Source organism: Vicia villosa, unplaced genomic scaffold (assembly GCF_029867415.1).
Source record: "Vicia villosa cultivar HV-30 ecotype Madison, WI unplaced genomic scaffold, Vvil1.0 ctg.000032F_1_1_3, whole genome shotgun sequence".
Taxonomy (NCBI): Eukaryota; Viridiplantae; Streptophyta; class Magnoliopsida; order Fabales; family Fabaceae; genus Vicia; species Vicia villosa.
Window position 1 is genome coordinate 1,228,022 of NW_026704967.1, and position 18,604 is coordinate 1,246,625.

Sequence of the window (18,604 nt, forward strand, 5' to 3'; positions counted from 1 at the left end):
GGCATGCATATGAGAAATAATACTATTTTTCTTTTCTTTTTTCTTTCTTCTTTTTATTGCATCTTTTCTTTCTCTTTTTTTTTTTTTGAAAATAAATATGCCATGATGAGGATGATGCAATGGAGGTTTCCCCACATAGGAGAAGTGTGTATGGCCTCTGAACGAGATCGGACGTTGCAGGATCAAAGGTCCGGCACAGGCACAGTGAAACCATTAAGAACACAAGTCACCAACAGAACAGAACGGTCACCAACGGTACCTGTCATGTATATCCCTCCCCACTCACAGGTGAATCTAGGTCAGGGTAGGTCAAAGAAGCCAACAGAGGATTGAAAGTAGGCGTAATCATACGATATTGCCTCTTTCAACCAAGCTCTGTCCGTGGATACATGATCGGATCAATCAGACATACGTCTTCTGTCCGTCATGGCCACTCTATTCCTAGTTCCTAAGGTATCACTCATGGCCTGGGTATTGGGCCTTTTACCTCATAGAACATCCCACCCAACCTGCAAAACAGAACAGAAGACCCCAAGGAACACAGAATATAATCCATATGCATGATGTGCAAACAGAAATAAACATGATATGCAAGCAGAAAAATAAACATGCAAACATATATACAAGGTATAGACATAAAAACAAATAAACACCCAGTAAATAAACAAACAAACACAGGCTAGGATCGACTCGCTATGGACGGACCAGCAACAGGTCTAGCAACATCCCCAGCAGAGTCGCCAGCTGTCGCACGCTCGCGAAAATGAACAGAGTCGCCACCAATATATTTATCCCATAAGGGAAAGGAATATCAGAAAACCTAACAAAAGAAGGAACAGGGTCTTGCGACCAGAGAATCTAGGTACGGGAGTCAGTTACGCAAGGGGAAGGTGCTAGCACCCCTCACGCCCATCGTACTCGATGGTATCCACCTATGTTTGTTTCTATCTAAAGGGTGTATACTATGTCTATGTCTAAATGCGAAATGAATGCAAAATGTAGGGAAAATAAAGAATTGTACTCGCACGGGCCCTACCCCGCTGCCTACGTATCCTTTTCAGGAATCAGAGTTACCGTAGCTCGGCTAAAGATTTTCTGTTTGTTTTTGTGTTTTTTAGTTGGGCGGAGTCAACGCTCGCGTTCTTGCACAAGGGGACAGCCTAGGATGCAATGGAACGGAGATAACGATGCCCTTAAGGAGAAGAAAGAGATTGGTTTGTGTCTTTTAGGGTAGATGAGTGATGAACAGTACCCAATACCGGGCCACTCACCACTTTCTCTACTTTGCTTTAGTCTGAACCATTGTTAGATGTTTTAAAGTGTTTTTGGTTGTGTATTTTTTAAGGGAATTTACTTCACGATTCGAATCACATAAAATGTATAATGATCGAGAAGCAGATTAGGGAATGAATCCCACTCACTTCTACTCCATTACGTAATGTTTGAGAAACAGATTAGAGAATGAATCTCACTCGTTTCTCTCCCATTAATTAATGTTTGAGAAACAGATTAGGGAATGAATCCCACTCGTTTCTCTCCCATTAAGTAGTGACCGAGAAACAGATTAGGGAATGAATCCCACTCGTTTCTATGCCACTAAGTGATTGAGAAATAGATTAGGGAATGAATCCCACTCATTTCTCTATCACTCGCTTAATGTGATTCGCATCTTCCTTTTATTAACGTTTTAAAGAGTTGAAAAGAAAAAAGAATGAACAAAGGGGAACTAACCTATTCTCTAATCTAAGTTGTCTAAAGAACCAAAAATTATGAAAGCTATACAATTTATTAACAACAGAAAAAAACTATACATGGAATAGGTAAGAGAAAATCAATATGCAGTAAATAAAATTGAGAACTATAACAAGCACACATACATCTATTAATTCTATACAAAAAAATCAAGACTAAGAATTAACTCCTAAGTCTTATTAGAGAAATATCTACAAGGAAGTATTAATCAAAGAAACTTCACACATATTGCAAAAAAAGATTTATTAAAAGGACTAAAACAATTAAGAAAAATCGACAAAAATCATGACAATTATTTACACATCCTATGATTTCTAAAATCATTTTGTGTATTTTTAATTTGAGTCAAAATGAATTATGAGTTAAAAAGCAAAGGAAAACAAAATTTACAAGAAAAAGAAGTTTGGACTGCCTGGGGGTGCATTAGTAGCCTTTTTAATGAACTAAGATCAGTCAAAACAAAAAATTGGGCCTGTTCCAGGGGGTGGAAAGAGCAAAGCGCTCCAGGCCCAATAGCAAGGGATGGTGGTGCGCTAGCATTAGTATGGTGCAGTTCCAGGAATGGTATAAGGCCCAAGCGCATGACCCAGTTAGCATTAGTCTCCTTCCCATTTTATTTCACTTGTTATTATCAGCATGCACTTACTTCTTTATTATTTCAATAAAACGTGACATAGAAAAAACAAAGGCTACAAAAATCAATTGGTCAGCTCCATTTTTAAGTTGCTAGAAGACAAAAGTTTAAACAACAGCCAATCACACAACACCCCGTTAGCATCCAATGATTGCAGTAAAACGAAATTAACCAAAAGCTGGGAGGAGAGGCCAATAGCAGTACGCCACCTAATACAAACAAAAAAAGGCCCTGCATGAATCCCCGCCGGAGCCGGAGATGCTCCGGTCATCTTCCTCGATGGAACTCTCGCCGGAAAATTCCAGAACGCACAGTAATGATAACGAACAACACTACTCGACTCGGTTTTCAACACTGAGCTCGAATCCACCATTGTTATTTTCTAATTCGGCCTCTAATGTTCAAACCGAAAGCAATCGACACACTCTAAGTCACCGGAACCTTGCTAAAACACAAACTAAATCCATACAAACGTTCGTATCTCCATTCTCGGTTCAAAGATGCTCAGAAATTTCAAATGAACGATACTTAATAACAAATCCAAGAATCATATCATGTAACGAGATCTAAAACGCATAACCAGCTCTATATGACCTAAGGTTATCATCTATGCATGCTGAGTGAGATTGTGAGGCTTACTTGTTTTGAGATATTGCAACGAAAGCAGAGAGAAGCTTCACAGATCGGAGCCTTTGGAGTTGTTGATGCTTACACTTGTTATGAACCTCTCACGTAGATCCTTGGCTGGGGAATGATATCATATCGGTTTGCAGAGCTGAATCTTGGAAGTAGTGAAGATCCACGAATCTTAGAAGCGACAGGATGATGATGATGAATCTAGAAATGGAGCTTCGATTCGGAAAACATGGCGATGGAGGTTCTTGAGATTGATTGGTGAGAATGATTCGGTGATGGCGAGAGTTATTGCGGTGGCAGAGGAGAGTTGTTATGGTGGTGAAGGTGGTGGTTGAAGGTGGTTATGGTGGTGATTGGTTTATGGTTGTTAGAGTTTGTTACAACTCGTAACAAACTTTTGGAACGTGTATGGAGAGGGAGAGAGAACCGAGGGAAGAAGAGAGTGTATAGAGGGAGAGAGCTTTTAGAGAGAATGAAGAAATGAGAGTGTGTTGTGTGAATTGTGAAGAAGATTCAGCTTATATAGTGAGGTGTGTGTGTATGGTGTTGTGGTGGAGCTATTGTAGAGGATAGTCTCTCTTCAACACTTAGTGAACAAGCATGGTAATTGAATTAAGTTTTCCCTTCACTTTCACGTGCTCAGCAAGCTGCATGGCTTATTATGGCAAATTGGTGATTAGTTTCCATGTTACAACAATGAAGTCATGCTCACCCTCCATGCTAGCAGCAGTTCCCGAGGCTCACTTTGGGATCACCTAACTCCGGCTACAGCTCATCATTGGGCTCAAACTCATGCTCAAAACGTAGAGGAGACGGGACTGAGGAGATTATGTGTTGGAAAACTCTTGAGGTGTGGCTTGTATCTCACCCAAAATTGCATTGAAGTCATGAATCTCAACCTCTTAGCCCTGGCGCGCATGATTTGGTTCGGCTGGCTCATATCCTTGGCAGTAGTATGACTTGACAAGGATGCAACTTTAAGATTCCATAACATGCTCATTATATGCTCAATTGGCAAGATCCGTAGCTTAATAGAAAGTAGACATGGTAAGGAAACGTTTGGTACCTATCTTGGACCTTGAGGAAGCTTGTGGACCCGTAAAATCCTTATTCAAAATGGCCCACTAACTGTTTGTGGAAATGTCGCATGTGTGCCTCGAGTTTTGACCTGCCGGATGCTGACTCTTAGCTAGCGCGAGGATGTGACTTTGGAGATTTGTAACTAATCCAATATTTATTCAAATGGCTCAATTATTGATTTATTGTGTAGAGGACATGGAGTAGAGTAGGTGCATATCAAGTTTACACTTTATAGACCCTTGTGTGTCTCTATAATCAACCTCAAAGTTGGCACACCACGTGCTTGATTAAATGACCATGCTGCCCGGAAAACTTGCCCAGCTTTTGCCTCGTATACAGTGAGATTTTTGCCAACTTCTCCCTTCAATAACTCTCAATCCATGTGTCATATGAAAAAACTCCCAACTACAACATTGTAGAGGGCTATGGAATGAACATTTTTGGTGTTGACCTTGTTTTAAAATCCTGCCGTTTTCAACATGATAATTGAACCTGAAGTCAGCTGCTCAGCCAATTGGAAGTTCACTAAAAATTCTTTAAGTGTAGAACTTTCCTCTTTTGGCAAGTTCCCATTTCAACTAAATTTCCAAATTTGGCAGTTTTGATTATTTCTTGATTTTTCTCATTTCTTTGACTTTCTTTGACCGATTTTCCACCGAAAGTCAATATCTGAATAATTCTTTTAATTTTGACCCAAAAGTCAACTGTTCTGATTTTCTCTGATTATTGACGAAATTCCCGATTAAATTTTCTCCAGTCAAATCCAGTCAAATAAACACATCCACATAGTCAATATGAAAGCTTCCCACTCACAAAGTCCATTCCTGATCAAATGTTGACCAGAAAGTCAACTGGTTGACTTTGGTAAACGAAACCCTGATTTGGGAGACCAGATGATTTGTAAGCTTGTACCCTTCAATTAATGCATTGAATTGAGACTGAGAAAACCTTAACCCAGGGGGACTTCAATGAACATAGAACCACAAGATTACACCTCAGTCCTCTTGTTTTCTGATCAAAACTTCTTTGCAATAGAGCTCTTTCTTGTTAGTCTCTGATTGGTAACCATGATATGGATGCATGAGTTGAATGACCTATATGAAACATGAATGTAAACCAGATAATTAAGGGTAGGACAAATTTGGGGTATGACACCGGAGGATCTCAAAGAAGGAAAATTTGTCCTTGTCCATCCTACATAAATTGCTCTAAAACTTGAAGTTATGTAAGAAACCTGCATGCATATTTTAACAAAAGCATAATATTTCAACAAACACATGACTCTTTTGAATTTGAAGTGTATAGACAGATAAATACTAAGGAGGTATATGCATTAAGAGAGAAGAGAAATAGAAAATATGAAAGAAACAAAGCCTCGACAGAAAATCAACACAACAACAATGCTATAGCGAAAATAAAAAAAAACGAAAGAGAAAGAATCAAGAAACCGGCGGAGGCATTTCATTGAACACTTTGTAAGTAAGATTAAAAGCGAAATTTTCTTCTCCTCGTTGCTTCAACATGTAAGTAATCATCCAATTCAGCTTTATAATTTCTTCCTGTGTATATAATTAAAATTTAAAACCAAAACCAGCTCAAAATTATAAGCTATAGCAATACAGTAATTATGTCGAAACCGCAAAAACGAAGCTTACCGTGTTTAAACCGTAAAACCAACATTGTAACTTAGTTCTGAGCCAATTCCTGATGATGTATAAACTGCAACACAAACCAATATCGAAACAAAACAGCACCTGATTCGAACCTCGTAAAAACGCATAATAAATTTATTCCTGAAAAAGTAGTAACACGCGAAAATAATTACATGAAAACAAAACAAATTCTATGCATAAAACACACAAAACAGTTGCAAGGACACCCTAACAAAAAATGCAATGAAAAATCCTGAAACTTCTGAATCAAAATTATGAATGAGAGAGTGAAAGAAGAAATTCCATAGAAAACCTACAGTAGAGATTAAAAAATTCAGAACATTTGCGAAAGAACATGAGAAAAAGCTTTATCAACCGTTCACGCTCGATCTATGTCCAGTGTTGAGGCTCATTTGTATCCTTGTGCACGCTCAGAAAAATGCATTGATGGAGGTGCTAGAATTTGACAGAGGAATGGAGAGAGAGAAAGAGGTAGATGAGAAATAGGGAGAGAAGTGAGAATGAATCAACGTTTTTTGAAAAAAGAAAAGAGAGAGGGAAAGCATTGCACATGGTATGTAGTTGCCACTTAGCAAAAATATTGGTTTTCATTGGGGCAATAAAATATGCATTTAGTCAATTACATAAAAGGGTATCAATTAGTGTAAATGCAATTAGAGTTAAAGGATAATATAGGATGTTTAGTGGTATGTTTCAATTTTAGTTAGGTAGTTGATTGGGCTTAGATAGTTATATAACTAATTAAGGGTGTTAAAATTCAATCCGATCTAAATAAAAATTGTCAACCCATCTAAAAAATTGAAAATCGAAAGAAAAAAATCAATATTATTGTATGTGAATCGAAAATAAATTATTTTCAACTTATGATATTAATTTTTAATATATTATATAACATATTATAATATATAATATATTATATATTATATATTATATTAAACCTATTATTTATTATTTATTACTACCTCTGATTCTTAATATAAAAAAAAGTTTACTTTTTAAATTCATTGAAGAATTAATGCATTTAAAATATATATATATATATATATATATATATATATATATATATATATATATATATATATATATTATATATATATATATATATATATATATATATATATATATATATATATATATATATATATTATTCCAAATACATTAATTCTTCAATGAACCTAAAAAATAAATTTCTTCTTATATTAAGAGTCAGAAATTGTATTTTTTATAATATTAATAAAAATATAATTTATTATTTAGATATTAAAAAAATTAAATTAAACCGTATGAAAATGAACAGAAATTGATTGAATATTTTAATCACTCGTCCAAAACAAATCAAACTGCAAATAAATTTACTTTTGAATTGAATAGAATTTTACCTTAAAAACAATTCAAAACACACCGAACATCCTTCAAACTAATAGGCCCAATATTTAAAAGGAGTACAGGAGGAAAGATAAGAAAGACAACTAAATAAAAGTGTTGAGCTAGCTGCGCTGCGGTTGTAATTGGCCGCGACATAGTATGAGAGTGGGAAGTAGATAGTGGTATATTATCGATGGTTCATTAGTCGTTAGTTAGGCTGAGAGAATGATTGCCACCGTAAGAGCTTGGCTCTCGGCAGCATAGAAATGGACATTTTCTTGCTGAAGTTGTCTTACCTTTAATTCAATAATAGTCTCTATTATCTACCCCATTTATTTTTCTGATATATGTTTTTCTATTAGTATCAGTATCAATTAATTTTACATCTTTATAATCAATATAACGGCTCCAAACGTTGACTCCAACATAGGATTTTAACGAAGAGAAAGAAGTACTCCATCTTTCTCGATTCTCTTTTTTTATTTTTTTTAACAATCTTTCTCTACTCAACTAAGCATTATTTCCCTAAAATTCAAAAGACGTGATTAGTTGAAAATTTAAAATTATATAAATTTTACGTGCTTTAACTATAAAGCCTATCTGTTTCTTTATCTCCTGATTAACAACCAATTTCCTATTCTGTTTATTTCAAACCTAAAATAAGGAAAAATGTACATTCCCTTTTTACCCTTTCCATCCAGTTTCCACTCTGAAATACAAGGCATAAATTATTACAAGGTTGATATTTAAAAACTTGCATATCTTATGCTACAATAAGTAAAACCAACTAAATCATATTTGCTTCCCCTTCTCCTAGAATTGGTTAAATCCATGGAGTTTAACAGATCATGTGCATTTGCTGAAAAATGAGATAACACCATTGGAAACCATAACAAACCCTAACCATTTGAGCACTTAAATTCCACCATCTGAATCCTAAGTTCTAATCTTGAATACCATAACAATTACAACTTGCTTTTCTGGTAGAGTATGATTTTATAAGAAACCTCATGCAAAATATTCGCATTCCGAGTAAATGAAGTACAGAAATAGTTACTGCCTCAACCATTTATTGGGGTTTGGATTTAGTGGAGATTGGAGTGTGCATTCGCTCGACAATTCTGTTCACAGCATCTTTCGACATCACCAAAGTGTCGTGCAACAAAATACTGTAGACATTTAAGCCCTACAAAACACATGTTAAATGAAATGTACATGAGCAAAGACAGTTTATGCATTTTCAGGTTTGTGCTAATGAAATTTGCTAAATAATAATAAAAATAGTTCAACTATAGTCTTCATAAGATTGTCTGTTTTAGAATCTTGTAGCAAGCATCAAAAGATTGACTTGTTACTTTACTATTCGGTAAAAAAACTGCCAGAAATTCCATTCAAATTTGATGCACGATGCAGGTGAATGTTGAGATGAAAAAAAGGGAGAAAATAGCATTATAGAACTGTGGGAAATAATTGGAGTCACAAGTTACACTATCAAACTCAGAAAGAAGATCTGATTAGATGATTATAACATCAACGATGCTTTAAGGCAGTGAAGTTGAATACTGAAGTGCCGATAGGAGCCGAAAAAATAAGCATAGATATGATAAAAATACTGTAGTGAGTGATATAAAATATTATGAATGAAAATATTTGGAAGAAAATTGAAGTAACAGCCTTTGAGCAGAAGATGAGGAAACTCTCCTAAATAATTTGGTAGTGTGAGAAGAAAAATGGAGGCTCTAGTGAGAAAAATGGATCAGCTGGAACATAGTTTGATTATAAAAAGGACTATGAGAAATCATTTAAAAGACCTTGTTCTAAATGGTTTTACTAATAAACTGGTTTCTTGATAGAGCTCAATGATATTTGACTGATATACCAACTAATATAAGACTTACAGTTATTGTTGGAAATGTATTGACTCTTGGAAACACACTATAAACTCTAAAAGATACTTTACTAGTAGGCTTATAATTATCACTTCCATGAGGACTCGGGAGAAATATTATATAGGCAACATGGGTAAAACAAATACTTACAATGGATGGAAGTAAATTAACATAATGCAGATTTTGTGTAGCTAACTTTAGCTTTTCATTTATGGGGCCACCATCTACGATCAGAAGTTTCTTGGTGTCCTCCAGTTGATTGAAATAATTCAAAAAGTTCTTGGTTTTATGTGTGGGAACCTCCAGATCCTCAAGCACAATAAGCTGTATAAATTAATTCACCAGAGATCAGTGTACACAAGACAAACACAAACTCTTATTTAACATATAAGCAAGAATGTACACACATAAAGCAGGCATAATAATTTAGAGATGTTGTTTCTATTTAATTTAAATAATTTAGAAAGAAGGCGAGGTAGGGGACGGGGATAGAGGAAGACTTGCCTTTCCTTCTGCAGCACGATTTGACAGAGCAATCTTCAGCCCCAGTCGCCGAACCTTCTTATTGAGTTTGAAAGCATGACTCCGGGGCTTAGGACCATGCATTATGGCACCACCCCTGAACTGTTGTCATTCATTCAATATATTAATTTACACCATAGAATGGGATGAGGAATATACTGTGAAAAAATGATGAATAAAGATAGGCTGGATTTCATTTAAAGAATGTACTGTACCTGAGGCCCGCGCAATGATCCGTGCCTTGCTCGACCAGTTCCCTTTTGGTTCCAAGGCTTTCTCCCAGTCCCACTGACCTCACTGATAGTTTTTGTTGAGTGAGTTCCCTGTTGCCAAAATCAATGAGCAAACAAATAACTTTCCGATGGAAAATTTTCAAAGGTAACAATTTAGATCCATACAACAACAACCAAGCCTTATTCCACTAAGTGGAGTCGGCTACATGGATCAAACAACCCCATAATCTTCTATTAGATAACATATTTCTATCCAACTCGTTAACCTCGAATTCTTTCTTGATAGTTTCTCTTATAGTTTTCCTAGGTCTTAGTCTCTAGTGATTTGACTACCCTCCATTGATCTACTCTTGTTACAAAATCCATAAGTCTTCTCTCTACATAACCAAACCACCTAAGTCCAGTTTCCACCATCTTTTCTACAATGGGTGCTACCTCAACTCCCTCTCTAATGTTGGCATTTCTAATATCTAGTCTTACCACGCAACACTCTCATCTTTGTTACACTTAATTTATTACCATGTTGGATCTTTATTGTCCAATACTTCGTCCCATACAACATCATTAGTTCTTACAACTGTCCGATTAAAAACTTCCTTCAGCTTGAGCGGTACTTTCATACATATAACGTCTGAAGCTCTCCTTCATTTCAACTCCACAGTTTGAATTCAACGGTTTACATCTCCTATTTCTCCATAATTAGTACTATAGCCCTACTATATTTAAACTTTGTAACTTGTGGTATGATATGATCTCCAAATTTCACCTCTAAACTAGAAATTTCTTGCCTTTTGCTAAATTTGCATTTCATATACTTTGTCTTGCTTGTATTAAGGCGGAAACCATGTGCTTCTAAGGCTTGTCTCCAAATCTTCAACCTCCCATTTAAGAGATAAATTATATAGCCAATGCCATTCTATGTTTACCATGCCTTTTACTAAATGATATGATTGATAGGATATATAAAGGGAAAGGAAGTGGATAATGACTCAAGTGAGGTAGAGCGGAAAATTGACTACGTATGCAGTATGTAGTTGTAATAAGTAATAACATTCTTGATATGTGGCAGCAAGGGAGAGAAGAGTGAGGAATGTGCAAATTACTTTTAAAACAATGCCAAAAGCGTAGGACAGAAAAGACGCAGGGCAAGTAGAATTGTGGTTGGAGTCTCTCAATCATGTCATTTTTTATAAATACTCGTTCGTGTTGTTCAAGTATTCCAGAACTCTATTCTAATGTAAGGACCAATTCTTCTATTAGTCTATAAGTCCCTATCATATGTAAAGTGCAAGAAAACATTAATATTACTAAGATTAACACACTAAATGATAAAACATCAACTGGAACACTCCATCCTCAGACATGACAAACCACAGTTATTTATTGTCCTAAGTTTAAATGTTGGTCAGCTATCCACCCACCCCCCCACCCCCTCCACTCCCACACACAAGAAATCATCAGAGCAATTCAAAATGCTAACTAAAAGTGAAAAATGACTGAGTATTTCCACCCCTCAACAATTGAATACACCCGAATTTTGTTAGGCCTATATGGATTAGTATAGCCTGAGATTTATAGCATTTCCTCTGGATTACATGTACCAGTCCAATGATTCAAAAACATTATGCAACCAATACCTGTTGACGTTTTGCACGCTGCCACAAAACAACACGATGAACAATATCTTTCCGAATAGGCAAATCAAAAACGTCTCCAGCTAAAACCATATAGCCCTTGTCTTCATTACGAAAGTTGGTAACTGGAATTAAAAGGTCTTGACAAATCCCTACAGCATAACAAACTACATTAATAATATACTTTAATATTATTATTGAATCAGTAATCAATTCATAATATCATCAAGACTAAATGAGTTGGTATGATATATGGTAGGTAGTGAAAAAAGCAGGAAGCATTTTCAAAGATGTACTCAAAACTTTGTTTTGTATTTATGGCCGCTTTGTTCTCCGTTCTTGAAAAGGACAAATGCATTATCTAAAAAACAGGTTAGAGCACCACTACATTCAGCAAGAGCTAGAGAAAGCACTTCCTCACAGACACAGGATACTAAAAAGTTACGAGATGAAAAATCCAATAGTTATATTAATATAATGTGGTGGAAGACCTAAAGTGAAACCCGGACCACAAATTCCTTAGATTTCCAGGCAGAAACATATAACTAAGAATCGTAAGATATTAAGATCCGAGGTACAGGAAACAATGCATGAATCATATCAAAATTTAGGTATAAAAATAGTTCTAAGTAGCCTTCATACCCACATCGCGCTCAGATTTTGCGAGAGGCTTTTTGGACAATAAGTCAGATGGAAATGCATCTCCATCTTGTCCGGGAGCGAAACTAGAAGTACAAAACCTTTGCATCATTGATCCGGTCTACATTTATAAACAACATACCATTTTATTAGACAATAATAAACTAATAATCACTATACAACGATCTTAAGACAGAACTACAATGCAAAAAATGGTCGAATATATCTGGCTTTGTACCAAGAGACGTTGTGCAGAAATCACTCTTTCTCCAGATAACCTGCTGCGTATATCTGCTTAAGGAAAAAGTACTCAGATTTGTAAAAGCTGAAAAATTGACCCAAAAAATGAATTTCAGGCGGAATACAATGTTAGGGTTATGAAAAAAAAGTGTTACCATTGGGTTTATGAAGAGAATCGAACCCAGCATTAGGTGAATCAAAACAGCGTCGTAGTGAATGCAGTGAGCCATAAGAACGTAGTAGCCTTTTTGAAATCAAAGCAGACATGATTGAGGAAATAACCTACAAGTTCAATTGGAAAGTGACTGAATTGATATCTAGGTAGTTAATCGCGGTTAATGGCGGCGGTGCGGAGGGGAGCGCCGGCTAGAATGGACTTTTTTGAAAAAACGAATTTGGACAGAGAAGGAAGAGGGTTGTGAGGAGGATGAACCAGCGGAGTGCTGCTCAGTGGAGTGAATTACAGTGGCCGCTGCATATTTTGCTAGGTTAACCATGAAATGAATTGAAAAAAATTCTACCAAAAAGTTATTTGAATAAAAAATATTAAAAATGTATTTATTTATTTGACAATATTTATTTTTGGATAAATTTTGAAAATCCCTCATCTCGGGCGGGGTGTTCTCACGCACCATCTACGGAACAATTCAACGTTAAATAAAAAAATGTGCGGAAATACACCTTCGAAAGCAAGAGGCAAAAATGAACTTTCTCCAGGTACCCAAGAGTATTATGGGGTGAATCGAGATATTCTCTAAATGTTAGGTTTGAATTGTCTCTTAACCCCCGTAAGAAGCTTAAAATTTTTTATTCCAACAAGTGTTGAATCCGTGTTCCTTGCATTCTGTTGCAGCGAGTAAATTGATATTAAGCTATTGATTAACCTAACTTAGAAAAAAGCAAGAGTCGTCACCAATCTTTATTGTTTCCAAAGAAATAGGAAAAGAGCGAATAAAACCCACAATTTTTTTAAAACAAAACTAATAAAACAAAGAAAATGGTACGGGAGTTGGTTATGCAAGGGGAATGTATTGGCATCCCTCACATCTGTGGTAACCTTTTTAAAAATTTGTGTTATGAAATAAAAGAATTGTGTGTAAAAGATTGATGAGATGAGGAAAAGAATATTTTTTATGGTTTTTATTTATGTTCGTCAAGACGTCGCATCTTGTGCCTACATAGCCCTTGTGTTCAATAGAGAAGTCAGAGTATTTATAGTTTTGCTGAAAAAAACACGATGGTTTGTTTTGATTGATTTTAAATGAAAAGACATTTTGTCATCTTAAAGTAGGAAACTCAACTAATCAACCATAAACATGAGAACAAATGGATTTTTGCATCACAATGAAAGAAGGGCTCCAACTTCGATAGAGATCAACAAGTATGCCTCCAGCTCTTTCAAGTGGAAAAGAACCAACACCATATCAATCAATAGCATGGAAATAGGAGAATTACATCTCAACTATATATAGATGACTTATGTCTAATCTTTGAGAAAAGATTTTAAATGGAAAAGCCAAATGGCAAAAGAATTTAATGAGTTTTTGTGTTTTGTTAGGAGAACTATCTCAAGTGGTTCCTTTAGGCAAGGGATATTTGAACATTTCCTCCTTAAATTTTGAAAGAGTTTTGATATGCTTAATATATTTTAGCATTTATTCAAGAAAATATTTGTCAATCACTTGACAAAGTCAAGGTTTATTGGGAAAGAGTTTAAGTTTAGAAACAAGAAGATTTTTTAAAAGAGGGAGGAGATTTTGAAATTGAAGAAGTTGGGCAAGAGATGAATGGACTATCCTAAAGCACAAAGTAAAAGCTAAGGGCAAGAAAGGGTTGACCAACAAAGGAGTCAACACTTGACATGAAGTCGACATAAGCATTCAATTCCTTTGGATTAAGCTCACAAATATCAGATAACTAAGCAATCACATATAAATCAAGTCAAGCATCAGATAATTTCAAATAACAAGCCAAGCCAAGCCAAAGTGCTTCAGATGGGTCATAATGTATCAGATGACTTTGTATCAGATGAACTTGCATCAGATGATTTGCTTTAAGATATCAGATAAAGTAAATATGCATCAGATGAAAACAAACAAACAAACAACCAAACGCCATATTAAAATTCCAAAATCTCAAGTGCAATGAACCATATGAAATTATAGGTATCGGATGAACATTCCAAGTCAAAGGATTTGTCTTAAGTCCAAAAGTCCAATTCCTTAAGCAATGGATAGTAACCATAGTCCAAGTCCATAATTAAGTCTTTTAGGATTTTTCCTTTATTAATGTCTTAAGACAAAAGATAAAATATCCAAATAGACAAAAGATAAAATGTTCAAATATACAAAAGAAAAATAAAGCATAAACATAAACAAATAGTACGAAATGTAATGGTAAAAGTAAATTGCATAAACTAAAGACAAAAATTAACTGCAAGAATTAAAGACAAAAATTGAAGTGCATTAAAGTAAAGTTAGTATAATAATATGATTGATTGTTAGTAAGATGATTAAACAACCGTTTCAGGATAATTAGCGCTATGTTAAGCAATCGTAGATGTACTTATATACAAGTAGCATCTATGAGGTCGGTCAATAAAATTTATGTACCATATTTGTAAGAGAGATGATATAGATCATTCTCCTAAAATAAATAACACAAGTCAAAACAAAGTGATCATGACAAAGTCAGGGAGATGAGATCATTACATCAATCAAGTCCTTCTTAGTACCTTAGGACAAACTTATCATCAACCCAAAGTACTTCACATGATCCTTTGATCAAGTGGAAAGTAGATTTAAATTGATGAAAGCTCATCAAGTATTAATCTAAACCTAATTGGACAAGATGAATACATTAATATTCAATTGATAAAAAAGAAAGAGAATGAGAATAAGATGGAGAAATGAGATAAGATCAAGCAATAGATTACAAATCAAATTGGATCATAACTAGGTCAAACTTCATTAAAATCAATTATCCATTTTAGTAGATTTGGTCTTTTAGACCTATCAACACCTAAGTTTCATTGATGTTGATGAAGTTCATGACATAATGAGTCACAAACCAAGGCAATCAACAATTAAACAAGTCACAACATTATAAAATGCAATTAAACAATTAAAAAACATGATAACTATTTTTTAATGATTTTTTAAATAGATAAACAATGGATAAATGTAAAAGAGGTATCTAAATATCAAACAAAAATAAAATAAAATCACCATAAGTCAGAGACCATCACTAGATCATATACAAATTTTTCCAGAATTTTTTAATGCATAAAAGTATTTTTAAACTATTTAAAATGCATTCAAAAAAAGAGAAAATAGATGAAAAATAGAAAATATTAAAAATTAAATCTCAAAAATTAAATTTAGATGGAGAAAAATAAAAGAGAATTCTATAAATTATATTGGAATTTTTTGGAGTTAAAATAATTTTTATATGAATTTTTAAAGATGAAATGAATTAAAATAAAAAACAGAAAAAGAAAATAAACTGAAAAAAACTAGGAGTGCAGGATCTGGCTCATTAATTGACGTGGCCAAGAAGCTCATGCTCATGGTGGAATTTATGAAATAAAAAACACATAAACACATTTAAACCCAACCATTCAAAACATAACACCTTAACAAACTCAGACCACCAGGTTTGAAACTTCGATTGTCTTCTCCGTTTGGCCTTTCATCGGAGTTTATGAGTTTGGTAACATGAGAGGTTGAGACTTATATCATTGTGTTCGTCTCTTCATCGTCATCTCAACCAATACCTATACAAATTTATTCAAACCGAGCTAAGCTAATTTTGAAAAATACGAAAGAATTTCAGAAAACTAAAAATGAAATTAAATGGTGAACATCAAAGATAAATGAAAGTTGAGTTAGGGGAAACATTCAGTATATCAATGTCTACATTGTGGTATCGAGTTTGCAGCATATGAAGTTCTCTAACTACTTGAACGAAGTGACGATCAAAAGAGCAAATCAGAGCAGTTGATTGGAATAATTCAGAGCACCTTAGAGCTTGATTTTTGTTGTGTTAGCTTCAAAGAAGAACGATGAAACAATTGGAAATGAGAAATTGAGTGGAGAAGGTCTAGAAATATGAAAATGAAGTCTCATAAATTGGTCATCAAGTGTGAATCAGGACAGAGGTTTTCGAGGCTCTCCAAGCTTGGAAATGAAGTTGGGATCATCCTCTATTTATAGGGAAGCAAATGAAATATTCAAGCGTGTGTAATGATGTTGAATTGATCCAATTCGTGTGAAATTCTCAAGTAAGCACATCGTGACTCGATGAGCATCAAAACGCAGCTAATTCTAATGGATTATAGGTTGTTTTGCTTGAGTGAACTTCACTAATCATGTTTAAGTGAAAAATGTGTGGTAATTGAGCTTGATAAGTGACTTTACTTGATGCAAAATTCTGACGAAATGAGAAAGTTTCCAATTTCAGGTGACCAACTTCTAGCTCGCATGACAACTTATACAAGAGGCTTTATGATCCCATTCTTTTTGCAATTTTCTCACATCATCACAAAAAGTACAATGTAACAAGAGAGGTTGTATTTGTATTTTTGCTTGTGGAAAAATTATAACCAGTTGAAAATGGCACAAAAATCTGCCTTGACACTTAGAATATTTACAAGTGCTTCAAAAATGACCTATAAAGTTTTCAAATCTTTCATAACCTTCCAAGCCTTTGACCCTTGAAGGGAACTTGTATAGGACATCCTAAAGAGTTCGTAGCAAAAAGAACCACTTCAAAATGTTGAAAATTGAATGAGTTATAATCCTTGAAAGTTAAGCTAAATCCACTTGAATCCACAAAATGACCTATAATGTTTCTGCATCTTTGATGATTTTCCATGCATAATTAGTTATTGACTTATGAAGAGAAGTTGTTGAGGATGTCAAAGAGAGTCATTTGCAAAAACAAACACTAAAAAATGTTGAATCATGAGTAAGTTGTGATTTTTTGAACTTAGGCTTGAAAATATTGACTTTTAGGTCAAACTTCCTTGATCAAACTTGAATCTTTTGAACTTTTCTTGCAATCCAAGGCATTATGATGCGCATAATAACTCTTTGTAATGTATTCTTGACTGAGCTTTGATTAAATATGGCTAAAACTTGAGGTTGCTTGATGATCAAGGCATGACAATAAACACACGAACCTTTGACTTTCTTGAGGAACAGACAATCAAATCTTTGGGAAATTCTTGACCACTTGAGATTGAATGATGCTTCAAGATGATATGACCTAAGATTATAGGTCAATTCTTGATGCATAAGCTTTGAGAATCAATGTTGACCATACTTTTGACTTTGGTCAGTTGAAAACCCTAGATGAGGGGACTTGCTTGGTCCACTTGATTCACACTTGTCCTTGAAAAAATAAACAAAGAAAGCAATGCATAATTTTGTATTTTGATTAGTAGTTAGTAAAACATTAAGGCATATAAAGGTAAAATGTACAATATACACAATAGGGTGCTTGGTTATCCCTACATAAGTGAGCTCAAAGATGAAAGAATGCTAGAATGTAGCCAAGCATGTGATCTTGATGTAATGCATAAATGCAAATGAGGTGGGATCTTAGGGGTAAAAATTAGGATATGACACATTCACATAATACTCCCTATCCACTAGGCCAAACTTATCTTCTGTTTACAATATTGCAACAATAATATATATTACCACGGTAATCAAAACCGGACCGATCGGTTTAATAGATTAAACCGAAAACCAGACCCCTAACCGAACTATCCTAAAATCCCTGCCAATCTATCACATTTAACTAAATAATAATGAGACCTCGAGAACACCTTAAGTTCCACTCTAAGAATACACATAATCAAAATATGTGGTTGAATAAAAACCGTTATATAACATAACAACTAATACTTTAACACATGTCCTACCAGGAAGATTCTCGCTCCCTATAAACACTAAAATTCATCTATAAAAAGATGACAAGCGCCTAAATCAACATATATACTCTCCAAAACCTAAAAATATTCTTTTCTGCCTCATCAATGTTTGGCAGTACCACCCTCCACATTGGTCAGAACATCAATAAATAACTATTTATTAGAGCTCACTATCTCACCAAACTATTTATTATAGCTCACTATCTCACCAAAAGAATCAAATCTGATACTAAATTTCACTAGGTTCACACTGGATCAGTAGTCATTAACCAATATCATGCATAACCATATAAATACACTTTTTCCCCACCCCACCATTTCATACAATTCAACTTTGTTTCTTAAAAGTGCACCTAACATTTTTCAAGA

The 18,604-nt window shown here is 34.6% G+C and overlaps 1 protein-coding gene across 1 annotated transcript; it reads right to left on the bottom strand.

Annotated features, from left to right (window-relative positions):
• Positions 1-7,724: 7,724 nt before the first annotated feature.
• Positions 7,725-12,799, bottom strand: LOC131622602 (uncharacterized). Its single transcript, XM_058893647.1, has 8 exons — positions 12,453-12,799; positions 12,296-12,348; positions 12,061-12,178; positions 11,422-11,570; positions 9,767-9,874; positions 9,534-9,653; positions 9,180-9,353; positions 7,725-8,326 (listed from the first exon to the last, which is right to left on the bottom strand). Exons 1-8 carry the CDS (start codon positions 12,562-12,564, stop codon positions 8,210-8,212), a joined length of 951 nt encoding a protein of 316 aa, XP_058749630.1. The 5' UTR covers positions 12,565-12,799; the 3' UTR covers positions 7,725-8,209.
• Positions 12,800-18,604: the final 5,805 nt, after the last annotated feature.

Bases quoted from the DNA above. Each gene is read 5' to 3' on its own strand.
- LOC131622602 (XM_058893647.1), bottom strand. From the start codon at position 12,564: ATGTCTGCTTTGATTTCAAAAAGGCTACTACGTTCTTATGGCTCACTG. The intron at 12,349-12,452 runs GTAACACTTTTT...TTCCTTAAGCAG, and splicing joins TTCTCTTCATAAACCCAATG to ATATACGCAGCAGGTTATCT. The intron at 12,179-12,295 runs GTACAAAGCCAG...TTATAAATGTAG, and splicing joins TTTCTGCACAACGTCTCTTG to ACCGGATCAATGATGCAAAG.